Source organism: Camelina sativa, chromosome 1, assembly GCF_030686135.1.
Source record: "Camelina sativa cultivar CO46 ecotype springtype chromosome 1, ASM3068613v1".
Lineage (NCBI taxonomy): Eukaryota > Viridiplantae > Streptophyta > Magnoliopsida > Brassicales > Brassicaceae > Camelina > Camelina sativa.
In genome coordinates, this window is record NC_141880.1 from 10878331 (window position 1) to 10905530 (window position 27200).

General features: G+C 32.3%; 4 protein-coding genes, 1 non-coding gene and 1 pseudogene across 7 annotated transcripts; 3 read left to right on the forward strand and 3 right to left on the reverse strand.

Moving 5' to 3' along the window:
- Nucleotides 1-2483: 2483 nt before the first annotated feature.
- LOC104788142 (uncharacterized protein At4g14450, chloroplastic) lies at nucleotides 2484-3261 on the reverse strand. The gene has a single exon (XR_015560812.1). It is a non-coding gene; the product is annotated as an uncharacterized protein At4g14450, chloroplastic (transcript).
- A 4467-nt stretch (nucleotides 3262-7728) lies between these two features.
- LOC104788150 (uncharacterized) lies at nucleotides 7729-9220 on the reverse strand. 2 transcript variants are annotated; one of them, XM_087508883.1, is made up of 6 exons: nucleotides 9180-9220; nucleotides 9011-9077; nucleotides 8576-8724; nucleotides 8274-8490; nucleotides 8123-8185; nucleotides 7729-8038 (listed from the first exon to the last, which is right to left on the reverse strand). In XM_087508883.1, the coding sequence occupies exons 3-6, from the start codon at nucleotides 8686-8688 to the stop codon at nucleotides 7892-7894; spliced, it is 540 nt and encodes a 179-aa protein (XP_087365009.1). In that variant the 5' UTR covers nucleotides 8689-8724; nucleotides 9011-9077; nucleotides 9180-9220; the 3' UTR covers nucleotides 7729-7891. The 2 variants fall into 2 exon arrangements, with proteins under 2 accessions (XP_087365009.1, XP_010512149.1); XM_010513847.2 differs by lacking the exon at nucleotides 9180-9220 and having other exon boundaries at nucleotides 9011-9154.
- Nucleotides 9221-10886: 1666 nt separating this feature from the next.
- Nucleotides 10887-12413, forward strand: LOC104788160 (uncharacterized). Of its 2 annotated transcripts, XM_010513856.2 has the most exons (6): nucleotides 10887-11019; nucleotides 11102-11241; nucleotides 11403-11568; nucleotides 11750-11848; nucleotides 11950-12048; nucleotides 12138-12413. In XM_010513856.2, exons 2-6 carry the CDS (start codon nucleotides 11123-11125, stop codon nucleotides 12309-12311), a joined length of 657 nt encoding a protein of 218 aa, XP_010512158.1. In that variant the 5' UTR covers nucleotides 10887-11019; nucleotides 11102-11122; the 3' UTR covers nucleotides 12312-12413. The 2 variants fall into 2 exon arrangements, with proteins under 2 accessions (XP_010512158.1, XP_087365016.1); XM_087508890.1 differs by lacking the exon at nucleotides 11950-12048.
- Nucleotides 12414-14559: 2146 nt separating this feature from the next.
- On the forward strand, nucleotides 14560-16273 carry LOC104788164 (CASP-like protein 5B3). Its single transcript, XM_010513868.2, has 3 exons — nucleotides 14560-15108; nucleotides 15650-15782; nucleotides 15874-16273. Exons 1-3 carry the CDS (start codon nucleotides 14978-14980, stop codon nucleotides 16066-16068), a joined length of 459 nt encoding a protein of 152 aa, XP_010512170.1. The 5' UTR covers nucleotides 14560-14977; the 3' UTR covers nucleotides 16069-16273.
- Nucleotides 16274-16518: 245 nt separating this feature from the next.
- Nucleotides 16519-19010, reverse strand: LOC104788169 (transcription factor bHLH34). The gene is made up of 5 exons (XM_010513880.3): nucleotides 18567-19010; nucleotides 17927-18361; nucleotides 17496-17573; nucleotides 17230-17392; nucleotides 16519-17064 (listed from the first exon to the last, which is right to left on the reverse strand). The coding sequence occupies exons 1-5, from the start codon at nucleotides 18623-18625 to the stop codon at nucleotides 16810-16812; spliced, it is 990 nt and encodes a 329-aa protein (XP_010512182.1). The 5' UTR covers nucleotides 18626-19010; the 3' UTR covers nucleotides 16519-16809.
- A 7330-nt stretch (nucleotides 19011-26340) lies between these two features.
- Nucleotides 26341-26758, forward strand: LOC104706908 (ethylene-responsive transcription factor ERF095 pseudogene; annotated as a pseudogene).
- Nucleotides 26759-27200: the final 442 nt, after the last annotated feature.

Genomic DNA, 27200 nt, shown 5'->3' on the forward strand with positions numbered 1-27200 from the left:
GCTTTTTTAAAAAAACATGTTACATATAACATTGTAAACGTCGATATAATTCAAAATAAAATAATATTTTTTAGGAAAATAAATAGATAAATTAGCTAAAAATAAAATATTATGGTTAGATATGATAATTATTTATAATACGTTCTAAAGGTAAATCATTATATATATAGTTGAGAGTTTATGTTGCTTTTAATTATAAATAGTAAGAATCACAAAGTTTCTTTTGGTTGCTTTGTGGTTATTTTCAGTTTTGGGAATTCTTGATCACAAATATTTGGGAGTGGATGTAATTATTTGATCGCTTTATTAAAAGATAATTAATAAACTAATTTACAAACACAGTAACCACCATCAACATTATGCACAAAAAAAAAGGTAGATTGTTTTTCTTATGAGAATTCTGTGTTTTTGTAAATATTATTTGTAGACAAAAAATCTTAAATTAATTTTAATATTATTTTTAAGAAACAGTTGAGAACTTTATAAGAGGAAAACAGAAAAAGTGAATAATAATGAGAAGGCGGAATATATAAGTCAAATTTCATTTTTGATGTCTCAAAACTCATTACAAATTTGAAGTAAAGTAAAGAAAAAATGAAATGTCAATCCGAAACTAAAATAATTCCAAATGGCTCTTACCAATTTCAATTTTTGTCCCTCATGTTTTTTTCATGTAAACCCCTAATTTAAACAAAGTTCACAAAAGATAAATAGTTTTTGTTCATTCTAATTTTAAAATTAGAATTTTGCACCCTTCTAAGATCTCTTGCTTTCAAAGTATACCGAGAACTTTCATGAACCAAGATCGAAATCATCCTCCGGTTTGTAAGCAATTTGTTAGAAAATATATATTAACGCTTGAAATTTGTTCTAAACCTTTTCCGCTTAAGAACATGTAAATACTATAGTAATAGAGATCCATAATATAAACCTATACAACTCAACTAATTACAGTGTCTTAGACTCTTGAAAATGAAAAAAAAAATCAGTAGATTATAGTTTCTCCATCTATTGCTTTCTACACTTTTCCTTGATAGGTTTACTCCATTCTCAAGGAAAATGTATGACATGCTTCAAAATCCTTCCTTTCAATTCACCTAATAGACAACATGTAACAATATAATCATGGAGCATAAAAATAATACACTATTATAGTTAATGTATATATGTACTAACATATAAAAAACTAAAAAAAAAATCAAAAAGAATGATAAGAGAAAATCGATTATAAATATTTGATCCTTTAACCTGCACCAATATTTTAAAAGTTTTACAATCTTGACTTTTATATTTCACATGTTTCTGAAGAGTTCCAAATCTGAAACACTTAAAACCAATATGAAAAATAAAAGTTAGAAAATTCAAAAACTCAAAACTTTGATGCTCGAAAACATTTTTGTGAATGAATGGAATGGAAGAGTTTAATACGTCTTATATAGTGATTAGATTAGTTAGGGTTTCCTAACACAAATTTTTTTAATATATTAACACAAAAAGATATTCGTCATTATTTTAGATTTCGTTCATTTAAGTTTGGTATATAGATTTTAGGAAAAGAAAAGAAAATCATAATTTATCCAAAAATATATAACTAAATTAAATATGTTTACATATATAAGTTTAAATTTAATAGCCCAATTTTGATGGTAACAAATTTACTTTTTATAAATTTGAATTTTAAATTAGTTGTTTGTAATTGGATAGTTTCATTTAAATGCATTAATTAGTTTGAGTGATTTTAGGGATTAAATATGCTTGTAGTTAGTATTATTATTTTACCTCTATTGGGTAGGATCGGAATCCTTTCAAACTGGATAGTATAGGATCCGCGTATTTTTTATTTAACCCGACTACAAACGAACCGGGTCACTTTTGGATCCGCGGAATTTTAAATTTTTGTTTGGGAAAAATGTCAGAAAAATCACGAACTTTCAAATTGTGGCCAAAAAAATTATCAACTTCTGAAATGTTATTTAAATCACCAGGTTTTTGTTAACTTTTCAAAAAAATAAGGATCCTTAGTTGATATAATTTTTATGTTTGGTATTTTATTGTATATATATATATATATATACATTTTCAAAATTTATATTTTTCAATACTAAAAAATATCATTTTTCATTTCCGAAATATTTCGCTTTCCGTAATTATTTCTGTTTCCATACAACCTAGTTTTTTTTCTATTCCATAATATTTGAAAAGATCTGTAAAATTACTTTGTTATTTTAACCGCCAGGTTCTAAAAAAACAAAAGATCTCTAATATATTTGGACGTTTCCACCAATGTTTACCAAGAGGGACCTAAATAATTGTGATCACATTAATTTATTTTTATTTTTTAGATAAATGAATGACCATATTAGTTTTGTCCACATATTTCGACAACGCTCCACTTATGTGTAGAGACATCTACAATAAATAAATTGGACTTTAGCTTATACGTTCGGACCACAAGACCAGTAGTAACATAATAAACATGCTAATTAATAATAACAATCGTATTCATTTATTAAATTCTAAACGAAAATCGCGTTTGTTCCAACCACAAAATAGTAAGATAAAAAACGCGAGTTGTTAAAACAAAACGCGTTTTCTGGGCCGTTAGATCTACACAAAACCCAAACAAAGAAGAAACAAAAAAACTGTACTTTTGAGCCGTTGGATCTCTAAACCAAATACTAAACCGGAACAAACGGTGGAACAAACGGTGGAACAAACGTCGATGACTCGTAATAGAACGGCGCCGCCGGATGCTGCCATTTCTTGAAAACCGGCGTTTTCTCAACCGCCGCCGTCGTCTTCTGATTCTCAACCGGTGGTTGGTCGACGAGTGATGATTCAGGTGAAAGAGCTAACGGCGAGAGGAGAGGTATAGCCGTTTTCCAGCTATTAGCGGCCGGAGTTGCCGGAACGATGTTTAACGCCGGAGGACGTTTTTGTAGACGACTGGGCTGCCGCCGTCGATCGTCGGAATCTGAGCTGCAGCCCGGTCTCTTCATCGTCGTCGACATAAACGTACGCACGCGAACGTAAAACGAGTTCTTGAAGCAAAGACTAAATAATCAAGATTTGGAAAGCTAAAAAAAAAAAAAAAAGATTTGTGGTTTTGCGATAAAAAAGGGTAAAGTTTTAGATTTCTTTAAGAGGGTTTCTTGAATCTGTGAAGAAGCTTAAAGATTCGTGTGCATGTGTTTGTGTATTTATATATAAAGGCGTAGACGTGTGTGCGTGTGTTGAGCATGTTGAAAGAGAGATGTGTGGTCAAAAGTCTTGTGTTTGAAGAGATATAATGAAAGATAGGAATTAGCTGTTTTTTTTTTGTTATCTGTGCCTTTGCTGGATTTCCCAATTTTTATGTTTCTTTGTTTTTTTTTTTATATTTATTATTTTTTCCTTCAAAGAGAGGAATATTCTCTGTGTGTTTTCACATATTTTTGTTTATGTTTAATTTATTTTATAGATTATTAAGCTTGTTTTGGGTTAGTGTGCTCAGATGCTTTCTTTACCAAAAAAAAAAAAAGTTGTATAAAATCAAGAATCTGAAAATATAATTGTATAAAATAAACTCAATTTTACTATAAGTTCATGATCTTGACTATGTTTTGGTTCAAAATATATTAAATCCTTATACTACCATTACAAAATCGCACCTAAGATTTTATTTCAATTTGATTTGTTGTTTACTCAAAAGTCTAAATTAATCTAAAACCACCAGTTTCATATATATATATATATATATATAATATATTTATGGTTGCTTCCAATAAACAAAAAAGAAAAGCGATGATTACAACGAAATAATAATAATGAGAAAGCAACAGAAGAACCGACGTTTGAGAGATGGGACCAAAGGAAGTAGTATCCAATGGACTTGGTTTAACTGATACTTCATACCACCGCCAGTTTTTTTTTTTTAATCTTTTGACTACTTCTCAGGAGTCTTTTTTTTTTTTTTTTGGTAAAAGAAAAGATAACAAAACATGAGTTATTAGTTAATGTTAATTTTATATTACGTTGCTTTTATATGACCAAAACATAAAATATAGTGGTTTGTATTAATTTTTGATGCTTTATATATATATATATATAATTTTATGAGTTACCTTGTGTTAAAATTGAGTTACATCCATGTGTTAAAAAAACAAAAACAAAAACTTGACTGGCAAATAGAAAAAACTGTGGAGACTTTTAAATGCTCCTACGGCCTTTGAAACTATGTCCCAATCAGCCCCATAGACTCAAATTTTTAATCATTTTTATGTGTTACTACATCCCGAGTTTGGACTAATTACAAGAACTTACAAACAATAAAACAAGTACCAACCCGCATGTATTTCTGAGCCCATACAAAGCAAATATAATAGTATAAATATTTTATTGACAGATATTATATAGAAGTAAAATTTATAGTATTCAACTGAGTTATTTTTGTTGTTTTTTGCATTCCTTTAATTCAAAAATTTAGCTAACATTCATATTAAGTCAAATCTATTGACTAATATGGCTACATTTTATCACTGAAATTAAAATTGTCTATTACCTTCGACGTCAAACATGATAACGTCGGTAGGTTGGAATTTGGATGTGGCGATATCATTGATATGACTTTGTGAAACTCTTGCAATCGATTGTTGTACGTTTTTCTGGCCTACAATTTTAATGCTACTTTTTCAGAAAGAAAGAAAAAAAAACAAATAAAGTAATTCCATACCACAATTTTAATTAAAAGACATATTTATAATAAAACTAGAAGAAGCAAGTAATTGTTAATACGTGTTCAAATTTTGTTTGGCAACATTATGTATTCATTTTATCAAACCCTTTATGTCAATTCTTCTTTAATTTTAGTGGCAGCTTATTTGGTTTATCTTGATTTAGAAAACGTGTCTTAGTCAAATCATCAAAATCTGGTTTGCGAAACGTGTTTTAGTCAAATGTCTGAGTACGATAGAAATTCAATCACATATATTACTAAGTTCCAACTATCCACACGTATGATTTGCACGCATCACTTATCAAAATATACACATACAAATTTTCACTTATTTGTTGCTATGGTATAAATTAGGGAGGGATCAAGACTTCGAAGTTTTTAATGGTTAGCTTTGATGTTTTTATTCTTCTCTTGTTGAGAGATGGGACCAATGGAAGTAGTATCCAATGGACTTGGTTTAACTATACTTCATGCCACCGCCAGTTTTCTTTTTTATAATCTTTTGACTACTCATGAGTCATTGTTATTACTGTTTTTTTGGGTAACGGAAAAGATGATAAAACATGACTTATTGTTATTAACTTATTATTAGTTACTGTTAATTTATATTTATGTTGCTTTTATATGACCAAAACATAAATATTGTGGTTTGTTTTATTTTTTTAATGCTATATATATGAGTTACCATGTGTTAAAATTGAGTTACATCCATGTGTCAAAATTGAGTTAACGCCTCTACATTTGTCACACACCTAACAATTCTGTTGCTAAGCGTTCCCTTAAGCATTCTTATCCTCGTCCCGACAAAATTTGGCTGATAAAATTCAGTTCCAAGCTTACTTGTGGTTGCTTACTTGCTTACTCTCTTAGCTGGCCCATTCTCATTTCTCACAATACACTTCTATTTGTTTTTCTAGCGGGAGCTTTAAGAATTAGGATTTTATTCTTAGACAAAATTTGACCAAAAAAAAAATTCAAGTAAAGCACTGAGCTATATATATCTTATATAATACCAAAACACCATCTATATGACAACCACTAAACTTACATATAATCATCAAAAAGGGAGAATACAAACTAAAGGCCGTAACTAGACTGAGGAGTGTATAATCTACGAAGACGTCTCTTACGGTACCTCCACGACACTTGAATCTGCCTAGCAGCTCGTAGCCTTCAACGTGGAGACTCGAACCTTGTGGCTCCTTTGACTCTATGGCTCCTTAGGAATCTCGAAAACAAGCTCGTTACGTCTTTAAGTTCTGCTATACTCAGCGAAAAGGCTACTACATTTGTCACGCACCTAACATTTCTATTGCTAAGCAATCCCTTTGCTGACATCCTTATCCTCGTCCCATTTGAAGGTTTCAAAACATACTCAGTTACAAAGCTAAAGTGCTACATAGGGAACTGAAAACGTTGAGATTTATGAAGAGCGTTCGAGGGTTACGGAAGAGCGTTCGAGACACCAAAGTGAGGAGTTCTTCACCACAAACATCGCCTTCTAATAATGGTAGAACAGAACCGTCTTCTCCAAAGACTCCAATGCTCTCCATCTCACCTCTCACTATGAATACCGTTTTCTCAACTAGTCCTCCGCGGTGCAACACTGTGCTACTGCCTATGTATGTCCTCTGTTTCAGCCTCTCACAAATGGCATCTAAGATTGATTCGTCCATCAAAGAATATTATTTGTGTGAGGAATATTCTATATGTGTTTTCACATTTTTTTGTTTATGTTCAATTTATTTTATAGATTATTAAGCTTGTTTTGGGTCAGTGTGCTCAGATGCTTTCTTTACCAAAAAAAAAATTGTATAAAATCAATCAATTTTACTATAAGTTCATGATCTTGACTATCTTTGGTTAAAAATATATCAAATCCTTATACTACCATTAGAAAATCGCACCTAAGATTTTATTTCAATGTGATTTGTTGTTTACTCGAAGTCTTTTTTTTTTTTTTTTTTTTTTTTTTTTTTTTTTTTGTCAAAACCATGAGATTTCATTTAAAATTATAAATCTATTGACTAACATGGCTACATTTTATTACTGAAATTAAAATTGTCTATTACCTTCTGCGTCAAACGTGATAACGTCGGTAGGTTGGAACTTGGATGGATGTAGGGGATATCATTGATACGACTTTGTGAAACTCTTGCAATAGATTGTTGTACGTTTCCCTGGCCTACAATTTTAATGCTACTTTTTAGAAGAAAAACAAACAAATAAAGTAATTCCATACCAAAATTCAAATTAAAAGACATACATATATTTATGATTCTATAAAAAAAATGCATATATTTATGACAAACTAGAATAAGCAAGTAATTGTACATACGTGTTCAAATTTTGTTTTGTCAACATTATGTATTCATTTTATCAAACCCTTTATGTCAATTCTTCTTTGATTTTAGTGATTTATTTGGTTTATCATGTTTAGAAAACGTGGTTTAGTCAAATCATTATTATCTGGTTTACGGAAACGTGTTTTATGATCTGATTACGATATAAATCCAATCACATATACTGATATACTAAGTTCCAAGTATCCCACACGCACGACTTGTAGTCTAGCATATTTTCTTGTTTTGTTACATCTAGAAATTTGTTTGCAAATGTACAGGTGAAGCGTCGTATGTGCTGCTATATATAGCCCCTACCGGCAATACTGCTGGGATAGTGTTCATCTACGTATAATTTAACAGCTACCAAGTAGCAATTATATTGGTGTATGTAAATCATTTCACAACTCTTAAGCTGATAAAAAAAAAGAACATTACCAATCTTCATTGAGAAGAAGAACTAGAGGAAAGGAAAGGAGTTCGTGCCCAAACATTTATAAAAGGTGGGTTTAGTGAGAATGTTCAAAGACATTTCTGTTTATATTGTTGTATTTGATTTTATTTTCATTGTACTTGAACTAAAGTCCATTTTTTTGGTGGATACAAGCTAATAATATTTTTACGTTTTACAAGGTGAACAAAATCAAATGCCGGAACCGGGATACATAATACTAGACAAACACATTGGATTTAAATTAAAGTCATATATTTTCACAGTAACCATAAGCTCAAATTAATAGTCGTCTGTCTGATTAAAGAAAAAATAAAAGGAAAGAGACATAATGGGAACTACCGAAATAAAAAAGAAAGAATAGAGTTTGTGAAGTTGACACTTTCAGTTTGCTTTTGCTTTGGCTTTCGAAGTTGAGGCCTCATCATCTTCCTCTGTCTCCTTCTCCTTGTTCTTCTCTGTCTCGTCAAGGTTGTCGATAGTATACTTCAATCCAATGTAATAGAGTAACGCACCGATCAACGTCAAGTTCTGCGAATCAGTCACAATCTTTGTTAATCACCTAATACCATGTGATTAATCAGTGTGTTGATTTACATGGTAACAAAACTTAACCTGAGTGAAGTCATTTAAGTTGGTAGGGAAAGGAACAACAGTTGAGAGCATTTGTGTTACAAGCTGGAATCAACAAAACATGTTGAAAGATTAGAATCTTGATAAAAAAAAAAATGAAAGCTTTTGTTAAGCTAGAGATATATGTTTTTACCAAGAAGTAAGCTGGCATGGTTTGTCCAAAGATGAAACATAAAGCTGCAGTTGCTTTTGCACTTATGAGTGAGAATTCAAGAAGTCGAACGTCGAACGCGACCACTTGCATTCCAGTGTAAAACGTGAGAGCCTTAGAACCGTATTTGGTCATCGCGTTCACCGCTGGTCCAACCGTCTTCTCGAGTGGCCCGCCGTCGCCAAAATGATCAGCATACCTAAACAGAGTTAAGTATCAAGCCTCTTGTGGATTCGATTATATAAGGAATTAACCAATCGAGGATTCTTTTTTATATTTCTTACTCTTGGATAGCAGAAATGAGAAAGACAAAGGCAAATGCCATTCTCCCAAAGAAGGCAATGGCTGGCATTGACCTTGTTAAGGTTGTGCACATCATGCTCTTGACGTTTGACATTCCTCAGATTGTGTATGATCTTGATACTAACGTTTGCTATCATATTAAAAAATGTTCGGAATTGGGATCAGAATGTGAATTTCATATTGAAAACAGTCGTGCGAAACAAGAGAAACCAAAAACATGGAATCATTATAGAGAAATAGAGGGTTTACGTGAATCTTGAAGATCTAACTAAACAAGCAAAACTTATTTTGTTTTAGCAGTAACTTTTTTTTAATTTTGAAAACTAATTGTGTTCTGACCAAGCAATTGGATCTGCCTCCGTACACGAACTAATTAAAAACAAGAATCGCATGATGATTGGCGCAGAGATACTTACTTGTTCCAAAAGCAAACTATGAGCGATCAAGGAAGTAATTAATAGAATTGAAGCTTCTATGATGAATCTGTTGCATAAGAAATAAATAAATAGAACGAGTGTGCTTAGAATTGGATAAAAGAGAAACATCCAATGACGAAGAAGAAGTTGATTTAGTCATCTTTTTTACCATTATATATCGTTCACGCAGACCGGTTTGTACGTACCAATAGTCTTAAACAAAAGCCTGAAAACTTTGTTCCTAATGAAATTATTTAATTATCTTAGAAAAGGTGAGGTTCATGATTTGGGTATTGTAAGTCAACCTTTACAAATATGACTAGGTAACCCGCACATAGTGCGAATAAATCAATTCAAATAAATTTATTATTTAGAATTAGATTATTGTTTGTGTAAAATAAAATATATAAATAATTCTTTTTTTTGTTTTATTCAAATTTACGTTTATTTTATATAAAAAGATGTTTCACCTATGAAATATTTGAACATAAAAAATAATTTTTACGCGGTGAAAATTTTTGTATGAAATTTAATTTAATAAAATATGAATAACTATTTATTTTTTTTAAAAAAAAGAAATTAATTTGTTGTTTTTAAAGAAGTATAATATAGTTTCAAATTAAATAACTACAAATAGTTTAATTTATTTAATGAATTTTTATATAAGTCTATAATAGCATAGATATAATTAGGATTAATTAATAAGATTTATTTGCTAAAATGTGCTTTAAATTATCTGGTGACGACACATTAGCATTTTTCAAAAATGCTTTTCTATTAATATATAGGAGATAATTTAGAATAATATTTTAAAAAATAATACTAGTGACGGATATATGATAGAGGTGTGCAGTGATGCCAGTGCATAAATAACTTTCATAATAATATTAAAATGAACCCAAAAAAAAAAAAAACCTTAAGAATAGAGCACTATTTAATAAAATAACGACATTATTGGTTTAGTGGTGTTCACATGATAACCATGTTTCCAGCATATATGATCCCTACGTGAAATGGTATTGTTTGGAATAAATAAATAATAATCGGAGTAATTACGGCTAAACATCCTAATTATATCAAGTAACCATCCAGTAACTTTTGACCAAAAAAAATATACCAAGTAACTATCGTAGGGTGATTTTACGAAATAACGAAGTACAGTAAAACTTCTACACATAGTGTTTAAAAAAAAAAATCTGAAACTCTTTAAATGAAAGAGATATTTTTAAAAAATGGTACACTTAAAAGGTTTTTCTCAAAATTTTCCGACAAAAGAAAGGCCAAAAACTTCCAAGTATTCATATTCACGAAAAAGGAAATACCGACACAGATCGTAACTGTAACGTTAGCTATCCATATTCACGAAAAGGAAATCAGACAAGGGCTATAATTAGTTACTAATCAAGTAATCAGAGTAACTAAACCACTCAACTCAAACGAAAAAAATTACCCTAAACTTAATGAAAGCAGAGAAGTACGCAAGTATTATACACGGTAAGAGAGGCTCTCTCATTATTATTCTCTCTATCCATTCTTATTTAACCTTTTGAGCTACAAATTATTTAGTTTTGTTGTAAATTGTTTTGAAAGTGTCCATACTCTTGAGTCTTGACGAGTTATAAATCAAGTGTCAAATCCCTAAGATAAGTGTCAAGAGAGTTATATTTTTGTATGTACAAATTAACAAGACATACATATAATAATAACATGGTATAGACTAATAAATAGTACACGCATCAACGTATAAGTAAAATTAAACAAGAGGACATGTATGCACATATGTCAATGGAATATGGTATGCACATCCATACCTTTAACTATAATTTCCTGTTTTTTTTAATGTTCTTGATGTATTTGATCTAAATTTTCTTAAAGACCAAGAAGCTTGAAAAAAGAAGGAAAATAAAAAATGCCAACGTGCATCCACTCTTTTCCCCGGAAAGAATGCTAAATCTGCAAATTCATCAAACCCAATTTTGTCTTCACATCTTTCCTCCATAGGCCAAAGAGTAAGACTTTGTTTCTACAAAATCTTTGAAAGTTCCAAAGTTTTTTAATCTATCTGGATCATATTTTTTTTTTTTTTTTCAGGGTACATAGTAAGAATTAGAGATGGATGTTGTGCAAAGAAAAGTGAACAAGTTTGGAAGAAAAGTTGCTTTGTTCCCTCATGTCGACACTATTGGAAGAACTCTCTTTGCTTCTTCTTTTTTCCTCTCTGCATGGAATGAGTAAGAATCATCATCATTCTTCTTACTATTTGTAAATGAACGATTCTTAGCGCATTAAAGAGAATTATCTGTTTTAACAACAACGAGGTTCTTGATATTTATCACAGTTGATGGATTTAAACTTAACAAATGGGATTTTTTTGTTCTTTGTTCAATTTTAGTTATATGGAACTCAAATCCAATTGGGAAGGAGGAGAGGATTACTGGAGACCAAAGTTAGGTTATTCAGGAGATCAAATTAAGCATCTTATGGCAGTTAGTATCTTAGTGAAGACGCTTGGTGGACTTATCTTCATCTATGGCAGCTTCTTTGGTGCCTTCCTCTTGGTACTAACTCTCAATTCCTTCTTATATGAATTTCTCTTATTTTATTGATGCAGCGAGAGCACCAAAATTTATTCGATTAATGAAACTAAGTAACCAAACATAACAAATAATTATGTGTTGCATCACTTATGAATCTTATGCATTGTGTCTCATTCTAAATCAATATTTTGGGTGCATATAGCTTATGTACCAAGGCATTGCGACAATGATCCATCATGATTTCTACAACCATCGTATCGACATTGAGGAATTCGGACTTCTCTATCTGAAATTCAAAAGGGTATTACAACCGATCTTTCTTTTTAAGTGTACTTCTGGTTTCTTTTGAAAACTCTCATTTTTCTTTTAATTCCTATATATGTCTCCTGGTTTGCTTGTTAGATTCTGAATGAAACTGTGTCATACGAAACTGCATACAATTTCTACCAATCAGATTTTGACCAGCAGAAAATAGAGCAAGTCAAATCAAAATTCCGCGAGGTGCATTAGTGAGGCCTACATGTAATATATAATTGTAGCTTTTGTGATAACACCACTGTGTGATGATTAAGTTAATGTGTATTGTGTAGCTTGCGGATCACGCAATGACAAACCCTGCCTTGTTCGGACATAATAATGAGTTTGTTCGTCGGCTCTTAAGCTTCCTCAAAGGATTGGCCGTAGTAGGAGCATTGCTATTTTTCGTGGATATGAAGCATCGACTCAACAAAGCCAAGAAGACGTCCAAAGTTAAAACAGACTAAGACTTAAAAAGCCATTTAAAATCCGTCGTCTTTATGTGATATTGGATTCGAATTTTATATTTTGACAATCGAACAAATACATTACCTTTGCTATTACTTCAATCTTGATTAAATAGTTCTATAATAATTTATGTAGACTACATGGTGATTGACTACATGTACATGCGGATTTGTTCAATAGAAGTTGTAGCTCAATATAAAATCGATCACATTAGCACAACTGTTCACGTTCAATCTAGGCTTCTAGCCTAATAGGCTCGTATAACAACATGCAAATAAACATATTAAATGACATTTTCACAGTTTTTCGAAACCAAAGCCAAATAAAACTTAAGCTAGATCTATAAAACGTGAGACTTCGGATCTATATCCTCATACATTGACTTTTTTGGCCGGTTAAACTAGCAAGACATTTTGGTATATATGTATGTACCAATGAGTCTCCCTAAATACAACTGGAATTGGAAAACTCTCTGATTACTTTCCTAAATCCCTAGTCATATGAAATATAAATTTATATTCGTTGGTTTTGGCTTTATCACGTTTTGAATAAATGCTTATTTGGGTTAAATGATATCAGTATATTTTTAAGAAAGTCACGACGTCTGTCAAATGATGTTCTCGGCTACAAAGATCTCATCTCGTCTGATAACCTGTTTTGTATTTTGTTAATATTTTTAAGTCCTGATCATGGTTTTCATTGAATTTAAAGAAGTTTTTCACTTTGTTTTCTTGGATGTTATTGGTCTAAAAATTTATTAAGGAACCCAACTGATGCACTCAATCACGACTAGAAGGCCTTGTTTTACTAGCTCTTTCTTCCTTGAAACGCTTTTCAAATACCCTTTAGTTTCTGAATAAGGCTTTATGTACATTAATTTGTTTGATGTTACAGAAGCATCAATTGTGAATCCATATGCGATTATTGTGAGCATGCCTACTGGAGGACATGGTTCCGGTGAAAGCACTCGTGCTATTTCACTAAGCTGGTATGAACATTTTAAGCTGGTATTACTAAAGTAAATACATGATTGGAAGAATGTGATGTTCAATTTCAAAACATAAGACAAAAGAAAATATTTTGATGTTCCCAATATATGTGAGAAAAATTGACCCATTAGATTACCAATTTTTCTTATATATAAACTTATAAACTTTATAAGAAAAATATTACAAACACCAAAGAGTTGTTTAACCAGCCACCCTTAGAGGGTCCATTTCATCCTATATAATATATAACTTTACCAAAAGACATTACTCTGAAAAACACCGTTAACTTTCTCCAAGTTCTAATTTGGCCCTTAACTCTTAAAACTACTACTCCTCCTTCATATCCTATATTTGTTATTCCTCTCGGCAGCAACAGCAAGAAGCCTTGACACACCTTGTGTCCACATTTCATACTCCCTTTGGCTCTTGCACTCAAATTCTACAATCCCTCTCGGAACTGTCTTTAAACCAAAGTATCTCAAATCCTCTCCTCCTTCCAGCAAATGGCGGCCTGGCCAAGCTGGAATGTTTTTTATCACTATATTTACATTTAAATTTAAAAATATTCGCAAACTTAGTATACAATATTATAGTTTTTTTAGTTTATATAAAATATTTAGAGATACATTATCTCAGCTTTCGATAATCATTTCTTGTGTCTCAATCACAAGTACATAAACCAATTGGCTCAGTTAGTACATAAATACTTGTGTCTCAATCAAACAAGATACATTATCTCTTTGTTTTTTTCAATAATTTTTAGTGTAATTTTAAGTTTTTGTGATGCTTTTCTTTTGGCTATGAATAAAATAGCAAGTATTTGATTATGATATTGTATTTTCATTTCCCGGACAAGTTAAATAGCTTAATTCATTTTTTTTCCTATATTGTATGCTTATTTTAATATTTTATTAATTTATAGTTCATGCGCATTATTTTTTATTTTCTTTCAAACAATTTGATGTTTTAAGTGATACAGTATAAATGATTTTTACTATTAATCAAAACAAAAAAAAATTAGATTTTTGTTTCCGGTATAGTTTTTGCCGTAAAGTTGGACATATTCTGGCTGAGTAAAACTAACAAAAACTGAATAAACAAACAACATAAAAAGCCAAAAGCCCTGATCAAATCACACCAAAAAGAAAAAGAAAAAATAGTATATCAATCAAACATTATAAAATCAATTTCCCAATTGAAAAAGGTGAAATTCCAACAATGCAAAAGACCAAAAGATTGAATTTTTAAATAAATATTTGTCCATCACTTTCACCATTAGCTAATTTACTATTTATATAAAAATTTCCACTTTCCTCAATTAACAAATATATAAAATAAAAATTGCGCATTTTTGTTCTTCTTCGTCTTCTCTCCTCCTCTCTATGTGCCCCTTTGAATCAACAAAAGAAAACATAAAAAAAAAAAAAAAAGTCTTCAAATTTTTCAATAGTCTTCTCCTCTGTTTCTTCAATTTCGTATCCTGAAAAAAAAACTTAAAAATCTTACCTTTTTTGTTTCTTCGCCGGACAAATCGTCTTGAGTTTCAAGAAAGCTGTTTTGTTTTTGTTTTTCCGGTGGGGTTCTGAACTTTTTTTAGTCTCGGAGAAGTGATAAAGACTAACCACTTTACGATTTGGGGTTTTGTGTTGAATTTGGAGATTCTTGGTGGAAGAGAAATGATAGATATCCCTGGAACACCAGGGACTGTGACCGGTCTTGTCTTGAGAATTTCTCAGTGTGTTTTTGCTGCTGGTTCCATTTCTTATATGGTTACTTCTGGTGGATTCTTCAGCTTCACTGCTTTCTGGTAATCATAAAGTCAGCTTTTTTTCTTTTCTTTAATGTTTTGTTCCGTTTGATCAGAGTTTAGGATATTGAGTTTAGGATATTGAGTTCTTGGATAGTGTGTTCAATTGTATAGATCCAATCCCGAGAAAGTTGTTTTAGAATCTGAACTCTGGATTTAGTGTTTAGGATTTTGAGTTAGTTTGAGTTTATTGTTAGGTGTCTCGAAGATCTTGTTCTAGACAAGTGTGGCTTTATTTGTCTATTGCTTCATGATTGGACAGATCCATCTAGACAACGATTGGTTTGTTTTTTCAAGTTTCAAAATTCAAGAAGCTGTGTTTTGTTTTGTATCTTTTGCACATTTTACGAAACTAGACCCTGATGAATCGAAACCTCTGTTTGTTTCATTTTGTTATTGAAGTTTAAGGATCTTGAAAACGTGTAAAAATCACATCTTGATATGTGAATCTTTGTCAATTTAACATTGTACAGAGATAAACAATGTGGAGTTTTCGTGTCCCTACATGTTCTTTTCACACTTTTGAAAAATTTGGTTGCAGCTATCTAGTAGCAGCAATGGGTTTGCAAGTGATATGGAGTTTTGGTCTTGCGATACTTGACACATTCGCCTTAGTGAGAAAGAAAACACTTCTTAGCCCTGTTTTAGTCAGCCTCTTTGTAGTTGGAGATTGGGTAAAAGATCCCTTCTCTTCCCTCTCACTCTCTCATTCTCTCTACTGAATGACCAAACCCTTAGAATCATCTTGTTTCTTTTTCTGTTCAGGTAACATCAACATTGTCACTAGCAGGAGCCTCGTCATCCGCGGGGATAACGGTTTTATACTTTGGTGATTTAGGAAGCTGCAGTTTCGAAGCAGAGTGTTGGAGGTATCAACTCTCTGTAGCTTTAGCTTTCCTTTGTTGGATCACCATAGCCATTTCTTCATTTACCACTCTCTGGTTACTCGCTTCCGCGTAAGTAAACTCGAAGAAGCCTCTGTACAATTTACATATATATATACGCACACCTTATTAAACAAACTTATCTGAAGATTTTTGATTCTTTATTTTTGTTAATAGAATACGATTTACACCATGTCTTTATTAACTCAGTGTATAAAGATTGTTAACTAAGCAGATGTTTCCTAATTGAGATTGAGAACAATGCTCTCATGTTTATTTAATTTTTGTGGGACATTTCAATTATGGATTGTTGTACAAAATAGATAATATCTTACGTTTCGTTTTGGATTCACCAATTATGCAAACAAGTAAAATTCGGTTGGTGATGGTTTTTGTTTTTGCCTTGCTTCAAAGTTACAAGATTGCAAAGATCCAACGGCTGGGAATTAGTGTTAAATAATGAGTGGCTAAGATGCTTATACTATGACCTACCTACTACTACCAAGGACCACTAACTATTGCGTGATTTACAAAATTGTACTCTTCATTTGGTGTAATGTAATACATTTTCAAATGATCTGTTTCCACCTTTACATTGAATCAAAGAGACAGAAACCAAAAAAAAAAAACTGACAAGTTTCTCAGACATTTTTATTCAAAAAGGGCACGTAAGAGTAAAAGCTTAAAGACTTGATAAACCGAAACAAAATCATAAAACTCTCTAATCCCCACGACCCCACCCACCAATGGTTACTGCAAAACTACTGATAAAGAATCATCTGAACTATGATCAATGATGAATCTAACAGAAAGAAGATTAAGCAACAGGAGCATGATCTTTGACATCTTGAGACGAATCACGGCCAGCAGGGTTGACGAATGGCCACATTGACATGTTTGGATAGTAACCGTAACTAGGGAAAACCGCCATTTTATTGGGATGGAAAGCTGCTGGATGCTGGGGAGGCATGAAACCCGATGGAGGTACCGCCATAGATTTCAACTCTTGCTCTATCTTCTCCTTATCTGCCTTCAACACCAGCTTTTCCTCGCGTAGCTCGTTTTTCTCCGCCTATTCCACAAGAGTTAGACTAGAAATCAGATAAAATACCAAACATAATGATTTTGAGCCAGAAACATTTTCCAGGAGAAGCTACACAGACTACTTCAATTAGGTTCTCATTTCATAAGCAGATGGATTAGGTAGCTAAGTTTTCTGACAAAGTGAGAAACCAACCTTTAGATTCTTGATCTCTTCCAGAAGCTTCTGGTTGGTTTCTTTAAGCTCATGAGCTTCACCTCTGAGCTGATTTACAACCCGGATTGCATCATCTAGTATAGCTACTTTATCCGTCTTTGGAGTCCTGCCAGGCTCCAAAACAGAGCTCAAGTCCATGAACCTGAAAAAACACACAGTATTTTTTCATATGAGACCAACTGCACAACAACACAGTCCAAACAATAACAAAAAACATACAAGGTTAGGCAAAGCTTTATACATACCTATCATTTAGCTTTTCCCTTCTCAGTTTCTCACGACAAGCTTTGGTTCCTGGCTTATTACATGATCCAGTTCGTCTCCTGTTCATACATAATCATATTAAACAAAAGAAGTGGATGATACTAAACTTATCCATGTAGATAACCAAACAACAAGATCACACAACAGTTTTTGAGCTAGTTTCCCCTTGAAACAGTAATATACTAAAGTTCTTACCTACAAGGAAGAAAACAAGATTACAAGCAAGGAGAATCGAAGCTAAAAAAAAAAACATAAATAATTGAATTCAAGATCCCAGAACTGGTGGAGAGCAAGAGAAATCATTAACTGCAAAATAGGTTCTACCAAAAGCAAACACACCACACCACATCAAAACACAACAGTTCTTGAAAAACTAAAGAGCAAAGGTATTCAGATTCTTGAAAAAGACTACCTCTTTTTCGAGCATTCCTCCTCAACATGTTCAAGCTCTTCCTTAACACCACCAACAGATGAAGAAGAATTGATTTCCACAACATCGCTACACACTACTTGCCCCGGTCCCTGCTGCAACAAATGAGGCGCTGCTGCTGAAGAATCATCGTTTCCTCCTCTAAAACCACACACTTGCTGCGTCTTTTGCTGCAAAACACCACTAAACGACGCCCCCAAATCCAATTGTGGTGATCCAATGCTGCTACTATAAACAACTCCTTCGTTCTCCCCTCTAAAGCTACAAACTTGCTCAAGGTTTCCACTAAAAGAATCGAACTGTAGCCCTTGTTGTTGTGGCTGCTGCAGATTCACACCAGAGGACCCAAAATCCTGAAAGATGTTGGTGCCATCCTCATTTGTCTGTATAAACCCATAAGGATCCTCTACTCCATTGCTACATACAGAAGTCATCTCTATCAATAACCAAACAACTCAGATAAACGCAAAACAAAACGATCCCTAGAAAAAACATTAAAAACTTTTGATATTCTATAAAATTCGAAACTTTGAGGCTTCGTTTATTGAAATTAGGGAAACCATGAGAAAACCCAGAAATCTAAAAGGTACGAGACATCGGAATTGAAGAATAAAAATCAAACCTTTGATCGAAACAAAGGGCAGCGAGGAGATCATCGTCGTCGTGTATTGATGGATACATTAGAAGAAACAGTGAATTGAAGAATGAGAGAATCTGATTATTAAAAAAAATATATATATATTTTTTTATTCAGAACACAAAAACACAAAACTTTTGTTGTGTTAGATATATATATATATATATAATTTAGAATTTTGGTTATTGGAATAAATAGTGGTAAAGAATAAAGATTTAAGGGAATTTTGGAATTTTTTAACAAAAATATCTGAATCTTATTCTCGGGGGAGAAAAAAACATATCGAATTTAGTAAAAAATAAACACTTTGGTTTGAACGAGAAGACAACAAAATCGGAATCAGTTTAATTACTTTAAATTTTTATTAAAAAAAGTAAATATATTTGAGGGATTTAAGAAAGCCACCCAGTAGGCAAATTGGTTGGGGTCAAGAGTAAAAGAGAACCGTTCAGTGTTGGACCGCTTTTATATAAAAGGCGCGGGGCATTACTACGTTTCGTTTTTTTGTCTCGGTCTTAATTTAATGTAGTTTATGCGTTTATGGAAGTGTTGCATGTTGAGAGAATGAGAGTTGTGGTATTTTTAAAGGTACGAGAGAGTGTCAGTTGCATTATCGTTTCATTGCGGTCGGCGGTCGCAACCTAAATTCACTTAACAATATCATCATTGAGCATCTAATCTCAATATTTACTGTGGTATGTAGTCTTATAGATCGTTTAGTACTTCTCGTGGGTTCATAATTAAGTATCATCATTCATGCATGTCCCCAAAATTTTGGGATGGGTAGGTTAGAGTCTTAGGGACATTAGTCAAACATTCTATAGGAGCCAACTACGCACTTAGAGTTTGTAAGTTTAACGCAACCAAGCGAAGAATTGTTGATATTGTGTGATAAATTAGAGTATGTATGTTGACATCGATAGGATTCCAATTGAGTTCAAATAGCAAAACTGACGAAAGCATTGGAATAAATAACCGAGAAGAAACCTGGTTCGCCCTAGCCGCACTCTCTCTTGCACAATCATTGAGGACTGTTTTCCCGACGACGCTGAGTCTGATCGGCGTTACTGGGCTTTTAGTTTTGCTTCTTCGTTGTCTCCTCTATCTTTTTAGCTCCGTTGATCTCTCTTTTAGTTCCCCCGGAGTTCTTTGCAGATCCCAGATCTCGACTCTGAGCATGCTTCAGCTTCTTCTGCCCTCTCCTTCCCTCGTGGTGATTTTTGTCGTTGCTCTTGCTCCGTTGAGTTCCCAGCCACCAGCTTCCCGGTTTGAGATCTTTGAACGCCCTAACAGCCTCAGATTCTGCTCCTCTCACCGCCTCCTCTCGCAGTCAACATCGACATCTCTTCGCTCCTCAGATTCAATTCCTCTCACCAAATGTGCTATTTGGTTGCAGCTGGACGGGAGGTCTGTCTTGACGCTGGAGCCAGAGAAGTTTTAGACGCAGATATCTCCATCCCCGACGTTCCTTGTTTCACCCCTGATATTTCTTCGGCCCAGGTTTGCGCTTCATTCTGTTCTCGGAACCCTGGCAATTAGGTTACTCTGTTTAATACATGAATTATCCATGATTTGGAAGCTCCTTCAACCCTCTAAAACTGGCTTGAACCCAAACCCTTTAGACCCATGTGTCTATTTTGTGTTTGGCCACGCTCGACAGGATATCTCTGGTTGTAGAACTAGCCTACTCAGAGCTGCGCTTAACAAGTCTCTACCAAGCCCCAAATCTTTAGTACCAGCCGCTTCTGTTTGGTCAAGTCGAGTTTCACTTGATAGCAGAACGATGGTATCCTCTGATTTGCTTGAAACCTAGTTGTCTCGAGACTAGTCTCTTAGTTTGGTTTTGAGGACTGCAATGTTGAGCTCCTTTAATGATTTCAACTCGTCAATTTGGCGGTTTTTGACGCTTGCATCCATTGTCCCTATTTGACACCTATCACCAAGTGGTCGAAAATCTCAGCTTCATCATGTAACCAGGTTTGAATGGTACAAGAGACCTTTGAATACCATGTTTTTAGAATCATCTCGGTGTGTCACTTTTGAAGGAGACAACTTGGTGAAAATAGGCATTATGATCCCACCTCTATGGAGTGGGGGTTACCCATGTTTCACTAGCCTCTCTTCTCTATCTCGCCCATGCTCAAAGCTTTCCAGAGTGCAAAGCATCAACTTTTTGAAGCATCCGCCTATAAGCTTGAAGACTAGTGGCATTATGACCACCATTCCAAGGAATAGTGGTTACCGTAATCTTTTCAAGCTTACCCCACCAAACCACAGAACCACCACCACCATGGTATTGACTGTAACCAGAGCATTCTTATCCTTGCTCTCATCCCTGACAAAGCTTTATCTTCAGCTGTAGCCCTTCACACTTTGCCGCTCAGTCTTCGACTCAAGGTAGTGGTCATCGTCCATTCCATTGACTTCTCATGGAAACCGCTTCGATATGTCTTGATCTCACAGGTTCCAGTATGCTTTGCTGCGTTTGGCTCATAGCTCTCAAACCTTTAATATGGCTTGCCCTTATCTATCAATGTACTCTTATTATTTTTATCTTTGGAGTGTGTCCTCATTTGCTATTGTGTAACCCAAACAACTCTATCTCTTTGTATATTGATTTCTATCTAATGGAATGAGATATATATGTTTGTCAAAAAAAAATAAGTATGATGACATCGATACTATCTGTGTGTATGTCGCATCATATTTGCCTTACGTTATATTTTGTTGGATGCTAGCTATTTTGGAATCTGTCGAATTTGAAGTTTTGAGGATGGAATTAACGCACATGATCACATCTTTAAAAATAAAAATAAAAATCATAAATCACTTCAATTTTTATGGCCTCCATTAGATATCGTAGTTTTCTATCTTCTTTTATGGATTATATTGACATAATTCATATCAAGTAAAGAAAAGTTAATTACATGACTAGTGACAAGAAAAACAAAGACATTTGCCTTACCTCCTAAAATATTATACAAATTATCTAACATTTTTCCTATATTGCTGAAAATGATTCTATATTTTTTGTAAGTTTAGAACACTATTTTAGCCGGTTTAGAAACAAGTTTAATCATCTATATATTACATAATAATTTTAAAATATTTATGACATCAATTCTATTAAAAAAAAATTACTCGTGTATGATTATACCCCAGAAAATTGAAATACGACATAGATGAAAGAAGCATACTATTTTGACAAAAAAAAAAAGCATACTATTTAGTTTTGTCTCTATTCTAGAGCGAGCAGTATCCACATACTCTCTCAATAGAAGGCCAAACTAAATGTCACTTGTTCAAAAAAGTCTAAGGCTTAAAAAGAGTTTGGCACTTGACAGGAAGAAAAAAAAAATCTACTTTTGATAAAAAGCAAAGAACAAAAGAAAACACACAGTGGGGAAAATGGCCAATCGAAAAAAAAAAAATATGGCCAATCGAAGAAAAGGATAGACAAGTCATGAAGCAGTGCGATGATATGATCATACAGTGAAAGAATCAAAGAATCATTCATTCATGTTTTTTGTTTATGTTTTTGACACTTGGAAATTTCGAATAAACAAAAACGTTTGTTGGCGTTTTCAAACGCCGCATCTTCGAATTTCACGTATCTCTCCTCGATATTATAATTCATTTAATTTTTTTGGGTTAATTAAGAGAGTACCACAAATTTAAAACTTATTTAAGAGAATACCACAATAACATTTTTAATAAGAAAATACTATACGGCCTACGATTTTTTTGGAAGTAAAAAAACAAAATCACTTTTTTTTTTAGTGTTATATAGAAAGAGTAAAAGATTTAGTGTGATTTTTTAAAATAGCATGTAATATTTATATTTTACATGTTATATTGAACTAAATAACGTTTAATTGTAAACCCAAACAGACAAATAATCTCGTTTTAATTGTAAAATCTAAATCCTAACCATCTCATATGTGAACCCAAACCGACATATAATATGTGAACCCAAAACAACATATAATTTCGTTCTAATTGTAAAATCTAAACTCTAACAATTTCATTTGTGAACCCAAACCGACATATAAATTCGTTCTAATTGTAAAATCTAAACCCTAACCATCTCATTTGTGAACCCAAACCAACATATAATTTCGTTGTAATTGTAAAATCTAAACTCTAACCATCTCATTTGTGAACCCAAACCGACATATAATTTCATTCTTATTGTAAAATATAAACTCTAACCATCTTATTTGTGAATACAAATCGACATATAATTTTGTTCCAATTGTAAAAACTAAACCTTAACTATCTTATTTGTGAACTCAAACTGACATATAATTTCATTGTAATTGTAAAATTTAAACTTTAACCATTTTATTTGTGAACCCAAACCGATATATAATTTCGTTCTAAAAACAAAAATGACATGATATTTAAACAAATAACATGTAATATATGTAATGGTTATAAGAATCATTGCATATGAAGAGAGAGAAAACATTGTGGGCGTTATGGTAGTTTTGATTTTTGTGATATCCAGTGCATATTTTCTAGTTTTTTTTTGTGGTACTAAACTTGTGTTGATAGACGTACTTATAATGTTGATGTTTATAAAATGTTGATGTACATATATGTGGAAGTGTTATATTTTTTTTTTAGTTTTTCCAACTTTTCAAGTTCATCCTCCTTTTCTTGAGCTTTAGCTGGATTAATAGTATCCAGATCCATCTTAATGATTTCATTTATTGCATAATCCTTCTATCGTGATAGTAGAAATTTCAGTATCAAAAAAAACATCTTTTCTTCCGCAACTTGTTGAATTTATGTTTTCAATGCGATTTCATGGTTTTAATTGTTTCATAATCCGTCTAACACAAACTGATAGGTATATAAATATATATGGTATCAGTCTTCAATAAAAACATATTTTCTTTAAGTTTCTTACACTTTTTTTTTTATTGAACAAAGAAAATACCCATTAGACCTTTGAAAAAGTTTATGTTACAACATTCAGCCCAATAAGGACCTCTTTTGCCAATGCATAGGTATGACGATTGAGATTTCTGGGTACAAAGGAAAACGAAACAAAAGATAGATTTATTGATAGTTCAAGGATGTTGTGAAAAATCCTATGAAACTCCTTCAAATGAAGCTTCCCATTGAGTGCATTGACTAGCAGCTGCGAGTCTGATGCAATTCGAATGATCTTGAGGTCCGATTCGACTGCAACACATAGCACGGTTAGTGTTGCCATAGTTTCGGCCATCAAGGGGAAGGAAACAGATGGGGCAGAGGACGAGCCTTCTAGGGTTATCTATTCCTGTGAATTCCTAAAGAGCCAGCCAAGACCAGACCATAGCTTCTTACACTTATAATCGGAATTACAATTGACTCTTCTTTTAAAAAGGGAGAAAGAAACACACAATTGTATTTCTGAGAAACAATTCGTTGGGCTTGCTTTTGGGTCGTAACAATCTCGAATAAAGGGGCTTAATCCCGTAATTGGAATTTCTTTTTTTTTTCGTTTTGGTTTCTTTGTTTTGCCAACTTAGTAAAATATGATTTATCATTTAGATCTATGTTTATTTTGTAAAAAAAAACAAGTATCCCACCCAAAAAAACAAGTATCCCACCAAAAACAAGTATCACACGAGCACAAGTAAACACACAATATGTTTTTTTTTTCTATTTAGTATATATAATTTAAGAAATTTACCTTCATACATCCACACTCAGAAAATCAAATTGTCTATTACCAAATAAAAAAACATCAAATTGTCTCACAAACACACAAACTTCTAATCACAACACCAATCATATTAACTATTTAATGCTTCACCATTTTGTAAAGAGTGCCATTTTTACACATTTTTACACAAACTTCTAATCACAACACCAATTATATATATATATATATATAGATATATATATACCTCTATTTAATAAATAATTAATAGTTTTACTAGCTTTTAGTTTAAGAGTAAAATTAAGAAATTTAGTGTAAAATTATAGAATAACACTTTTTGTAAAATAACATTAAAACTCTAAAATAATACTCTTTATGAAACAAACGAAATTTAACTTTATAACGGCAAAGAATATTTGTTTATGTATGTAAATTCCAGTAATTGTGTATAAAACTAACATATCTTGTTCATACGCTATATAACATAGAGAAACTCAATTACTTGATAGTTGCATGCAAATAGTAGATCATATGCTCAACGATCGTTTGTAAAAGAGTTACTCAACCAGCCCAAATGTCTCACGTTCGTAAGATCAATATATTTAAGAAAAAAAAAAGTGCGATTTTAGAATATTTTCCATTTTATTTAAATATTTCTATACACAAAAATAAATCATACTCGATCATACAATTTAATACACTATAAGATTTTACCATACTTTACTTTTCATCTTCTGGTCAATGAATTGAACACATAGTGATATATACTGTATAACTAACCAAATAAAAGTAGTAAGCATGCTTATTTTATATTTTCTCTAATAGAAGTCACAAATGTGTCATATTTTTACCTGTCATTATAAGGCACCAAGATTCACACACATCTCTATCTATATATACATTTTTGATTTTTGATGTATATTTTGTGTTCTACCCTTGAAATTATACTTATTTACAAATTTATTTACAAAGTTAATCCCTACAAAATTGCACAAAATAATAACTTAAATATGGCAATTGAAAATCGAGTACTCAATAAATATGTCTATAAAATCGTTACACCAATTTGATTCCTAAAATATCTCTTCTAAATTCATTTATATTTTCCTAAAGCAATTTTTGTTTATACTTATACAATATTTACATTATACATCATATTCCTTAATTAATATCTTGAATAGGGTATTATCATTATAATATCTCCACTTCATTGATATTTTCCTTTATCAATAAAAATCTTACAATTATTGCTTAGAAATAGTTTAAAATACTATATAAAATGATTATATGGCGGGACGGGTTATAAGACTTGACGGGTTTGAAATAACATTAGTATTAAAAATATTAATTTAATGTTAAAATATGGGTTAAATCCTCATTTAATTATTTAGTCAACACTACAAATATTAGACTGTTAGACATATCAAATTAGAGTAATTTAACTAAATTTTGTAATACAATTAAATCATTAGCAAAATTATGTCTTAATCAGATAATATCTTATAAATTACTTATTAAGTATTTTATTATTTATATTAATAATGAACAATCCAAATACTACTTAACTAAATATAACAAACAAATAAAATTTAAAATTATATTATAAAAAAATATTGTTTCGCGGTATACTGCGGGTTAAAATCTACTGTATTTGATAATGATAGTCAAAATGAAATTTAAAAGACTTGAGAATCTAATACACGTGCGGTCAAAGTTGACACGTGAGACAATCAATTGAGAGGCTGAGAGCTTCTTTGGTCCGTTGTCATAAAACTACTTTCTTTCAACTTAGCCGTCTCCTTGACCTTTTAATTTTTACATTTTAGCCCCTTACTTCTTCCTAAATTATAATGTACACTGAGCAGCAACAATAGTTTGTCTGCCCGACTCATACTCTTACGATGGCACTAATATAATGTAATTTGCAATTTACTCCCATGATTTCAACTTTTATTTATTGAATTTAAAGGAGGCTTTTCAACATACACGTGCGTTAAAATAACGTCCACTAGATTCTCTAATAGAATCACATTACTTCCACGTATAAATTATCACTACTATCATCAACTCATGTACATGCAAAAACATAAAAGCTTTTCATATATGGAACGTAGAGAGTCGTCTAACACGAACGAGGTGAAATACAGAGGGGTAAGGAAGCGTCCGTGGGGAAAATATGCGGCTGAGATACGCGACTCGGCTAGACATGGTGCTCGTGTCTCGCTCGGAACGTTTAACACAGCTGACGATGCGGCTCGGGCCTACGATAGAGCCGCTTTTGCCATGAGATGCCAAAGGGCCGTTCTCAATTTCTCTCATGAGTACCCAATGATGGGGAACAGTCCAAGTGGAGGCCATGGGAATGTGGTGGCTTCTTCGTCGTCGGAATACAAAGGAGGAGGCGGTGGTAACGGGAAGGAAGTGATTGAGTTTGAGTATTTAGACGATACTATATTGGAGGAGCTTTTAGATTATGGAGAGAACTATAACCAAGGCACTTAGAAATGATGCAAACCGTTAAATCCACTGTCACTAATTTTTTTTTTCCTCCTTAAGTTGTTAGACCGTTACTACTCACTCACAATACAAAAATATATTATACTGTTTTGAATCCGCATAAGGACATAGTAACACCACTGGCATATCTACTTGGGTTATATTTTTTTGTAGTGAAGACTAAAGAGTATTCTTAATCATTTTTTTTTTTCTGTAATCAAGTGTATCCTGTTATGTACTTATGTATCAATTTCCCCGGGAAATTCAAATTACTAGTTCACAATTCAAAAGTTGGTCGGTTGTTTTGTTTGGAAAAATATATTTATATAAACAGTATGATGTTATCAGTTTTAGACTTAATTCTATATAGTAAACTGTGATACATATTTCTCGTTAATGAAGACAGCGTAGCATCATATAAACTATATATGGAGGTTTTCTATTTTCATGGACTTCATAATTGACTC

What these genes read in the sequence shown, in the direction of transcription:
- LOC104788150 (XM_087508883.1), bottom strand. Translation starts at nt 8,688, where the DNA reads ATGTCAAACGTCAAGAGCATGATGTGCACAACCTTAACAAGGTCAATG. An exon ending in CTCATTTCTGCTATCCAAGA is followed by an intron (nt 8,491 to 8,575) that starts GTAAGAAATATA and finishes AACTCTGTTTAG; the next exon opens with GTATGCTGATCATTTTGGCG. An exon ending in ACTTAAATGACTTCACTCAG is followed by an intron (nt 8,039 to 8,122) that starts GTTAAGTTTTGT and finishes ACTGATTCGCAG; the next exon opens with AACTTGACGTTGATCGGTGC.
- LOC104788164 (XM_010513868.2), top strand. Translation starts at nt 14,978, where the DNA reads ATGATAGATATCCCTGGAACACCAGGGACTGTGACCGGTCTTGTCTTG. An exon ending in TTCAGCTTCACTGCTTTCTG is followed by an intron (nt 15,109 to 15,649) that starts GTAATCATAAAG and finishes ATTTGGTTGCAG; the next exon opens with CTATCTAGTAGCAGCAATGG. An exon ending in TCTTTGTAGTTGGAGATTGG is followed by an intron (nt 15,783 to 15,873) that starts GTAAAAGATCCC and finishes TTTTCTGTTCAG; the next exon opens with GTAACATCAACATTGTCACT.
- LOC104788169 (XM_010513880.3), bottom strand. Translation starts at nt 18,625, where the DNA reads ATGTATCCATCAATACACGACGACGATGATCTCCTCGCTGCCCTTTGT. An exon ending in AGGGAAAAGCTAAATGATAG is followed by an intron (nt 17,393 to 17,495) that starts GTATGTATAAAG and finishes GTGTTTTTTCAG; the next exon opens with GTTCATGGACTTGAGCTCTG. An exon ending in AAGAGATCAAGAATCTAAAG is followed by an intron (nt 17,065 to 17,229) that starts GTTGGTTTCTCA and finishes CTTGTGGAATAG; the next exon opens with GCGGAGAAAAACGAGCTACG.
- LOC104788160 (XM_010513856.2), top strand. Translation starts at nt 11,123, where the DNA reads ATGGATGTTGTGCAAAGAAAAGTGAACAAGTTTGGAAGAAAAGTTGCT. An exon ending in TTCCTCTCTGCATGGAATGA is followed by an intron (nt 11,242 to 11,402) that starts GTAAGAATCATC and finishes GTTCAATTTTAG; the next exon opens with TTATATGGAACTCAAATCCA. An exon ending in TCTATCTGAAATTCAAAAGG is followed by an intron (nt 11,849 to 11,949) that starts GTATTACAACCG and finishes TTTGCTTGTTAG; the next exon opens with ATTCTGAATGAAACTGTGTC.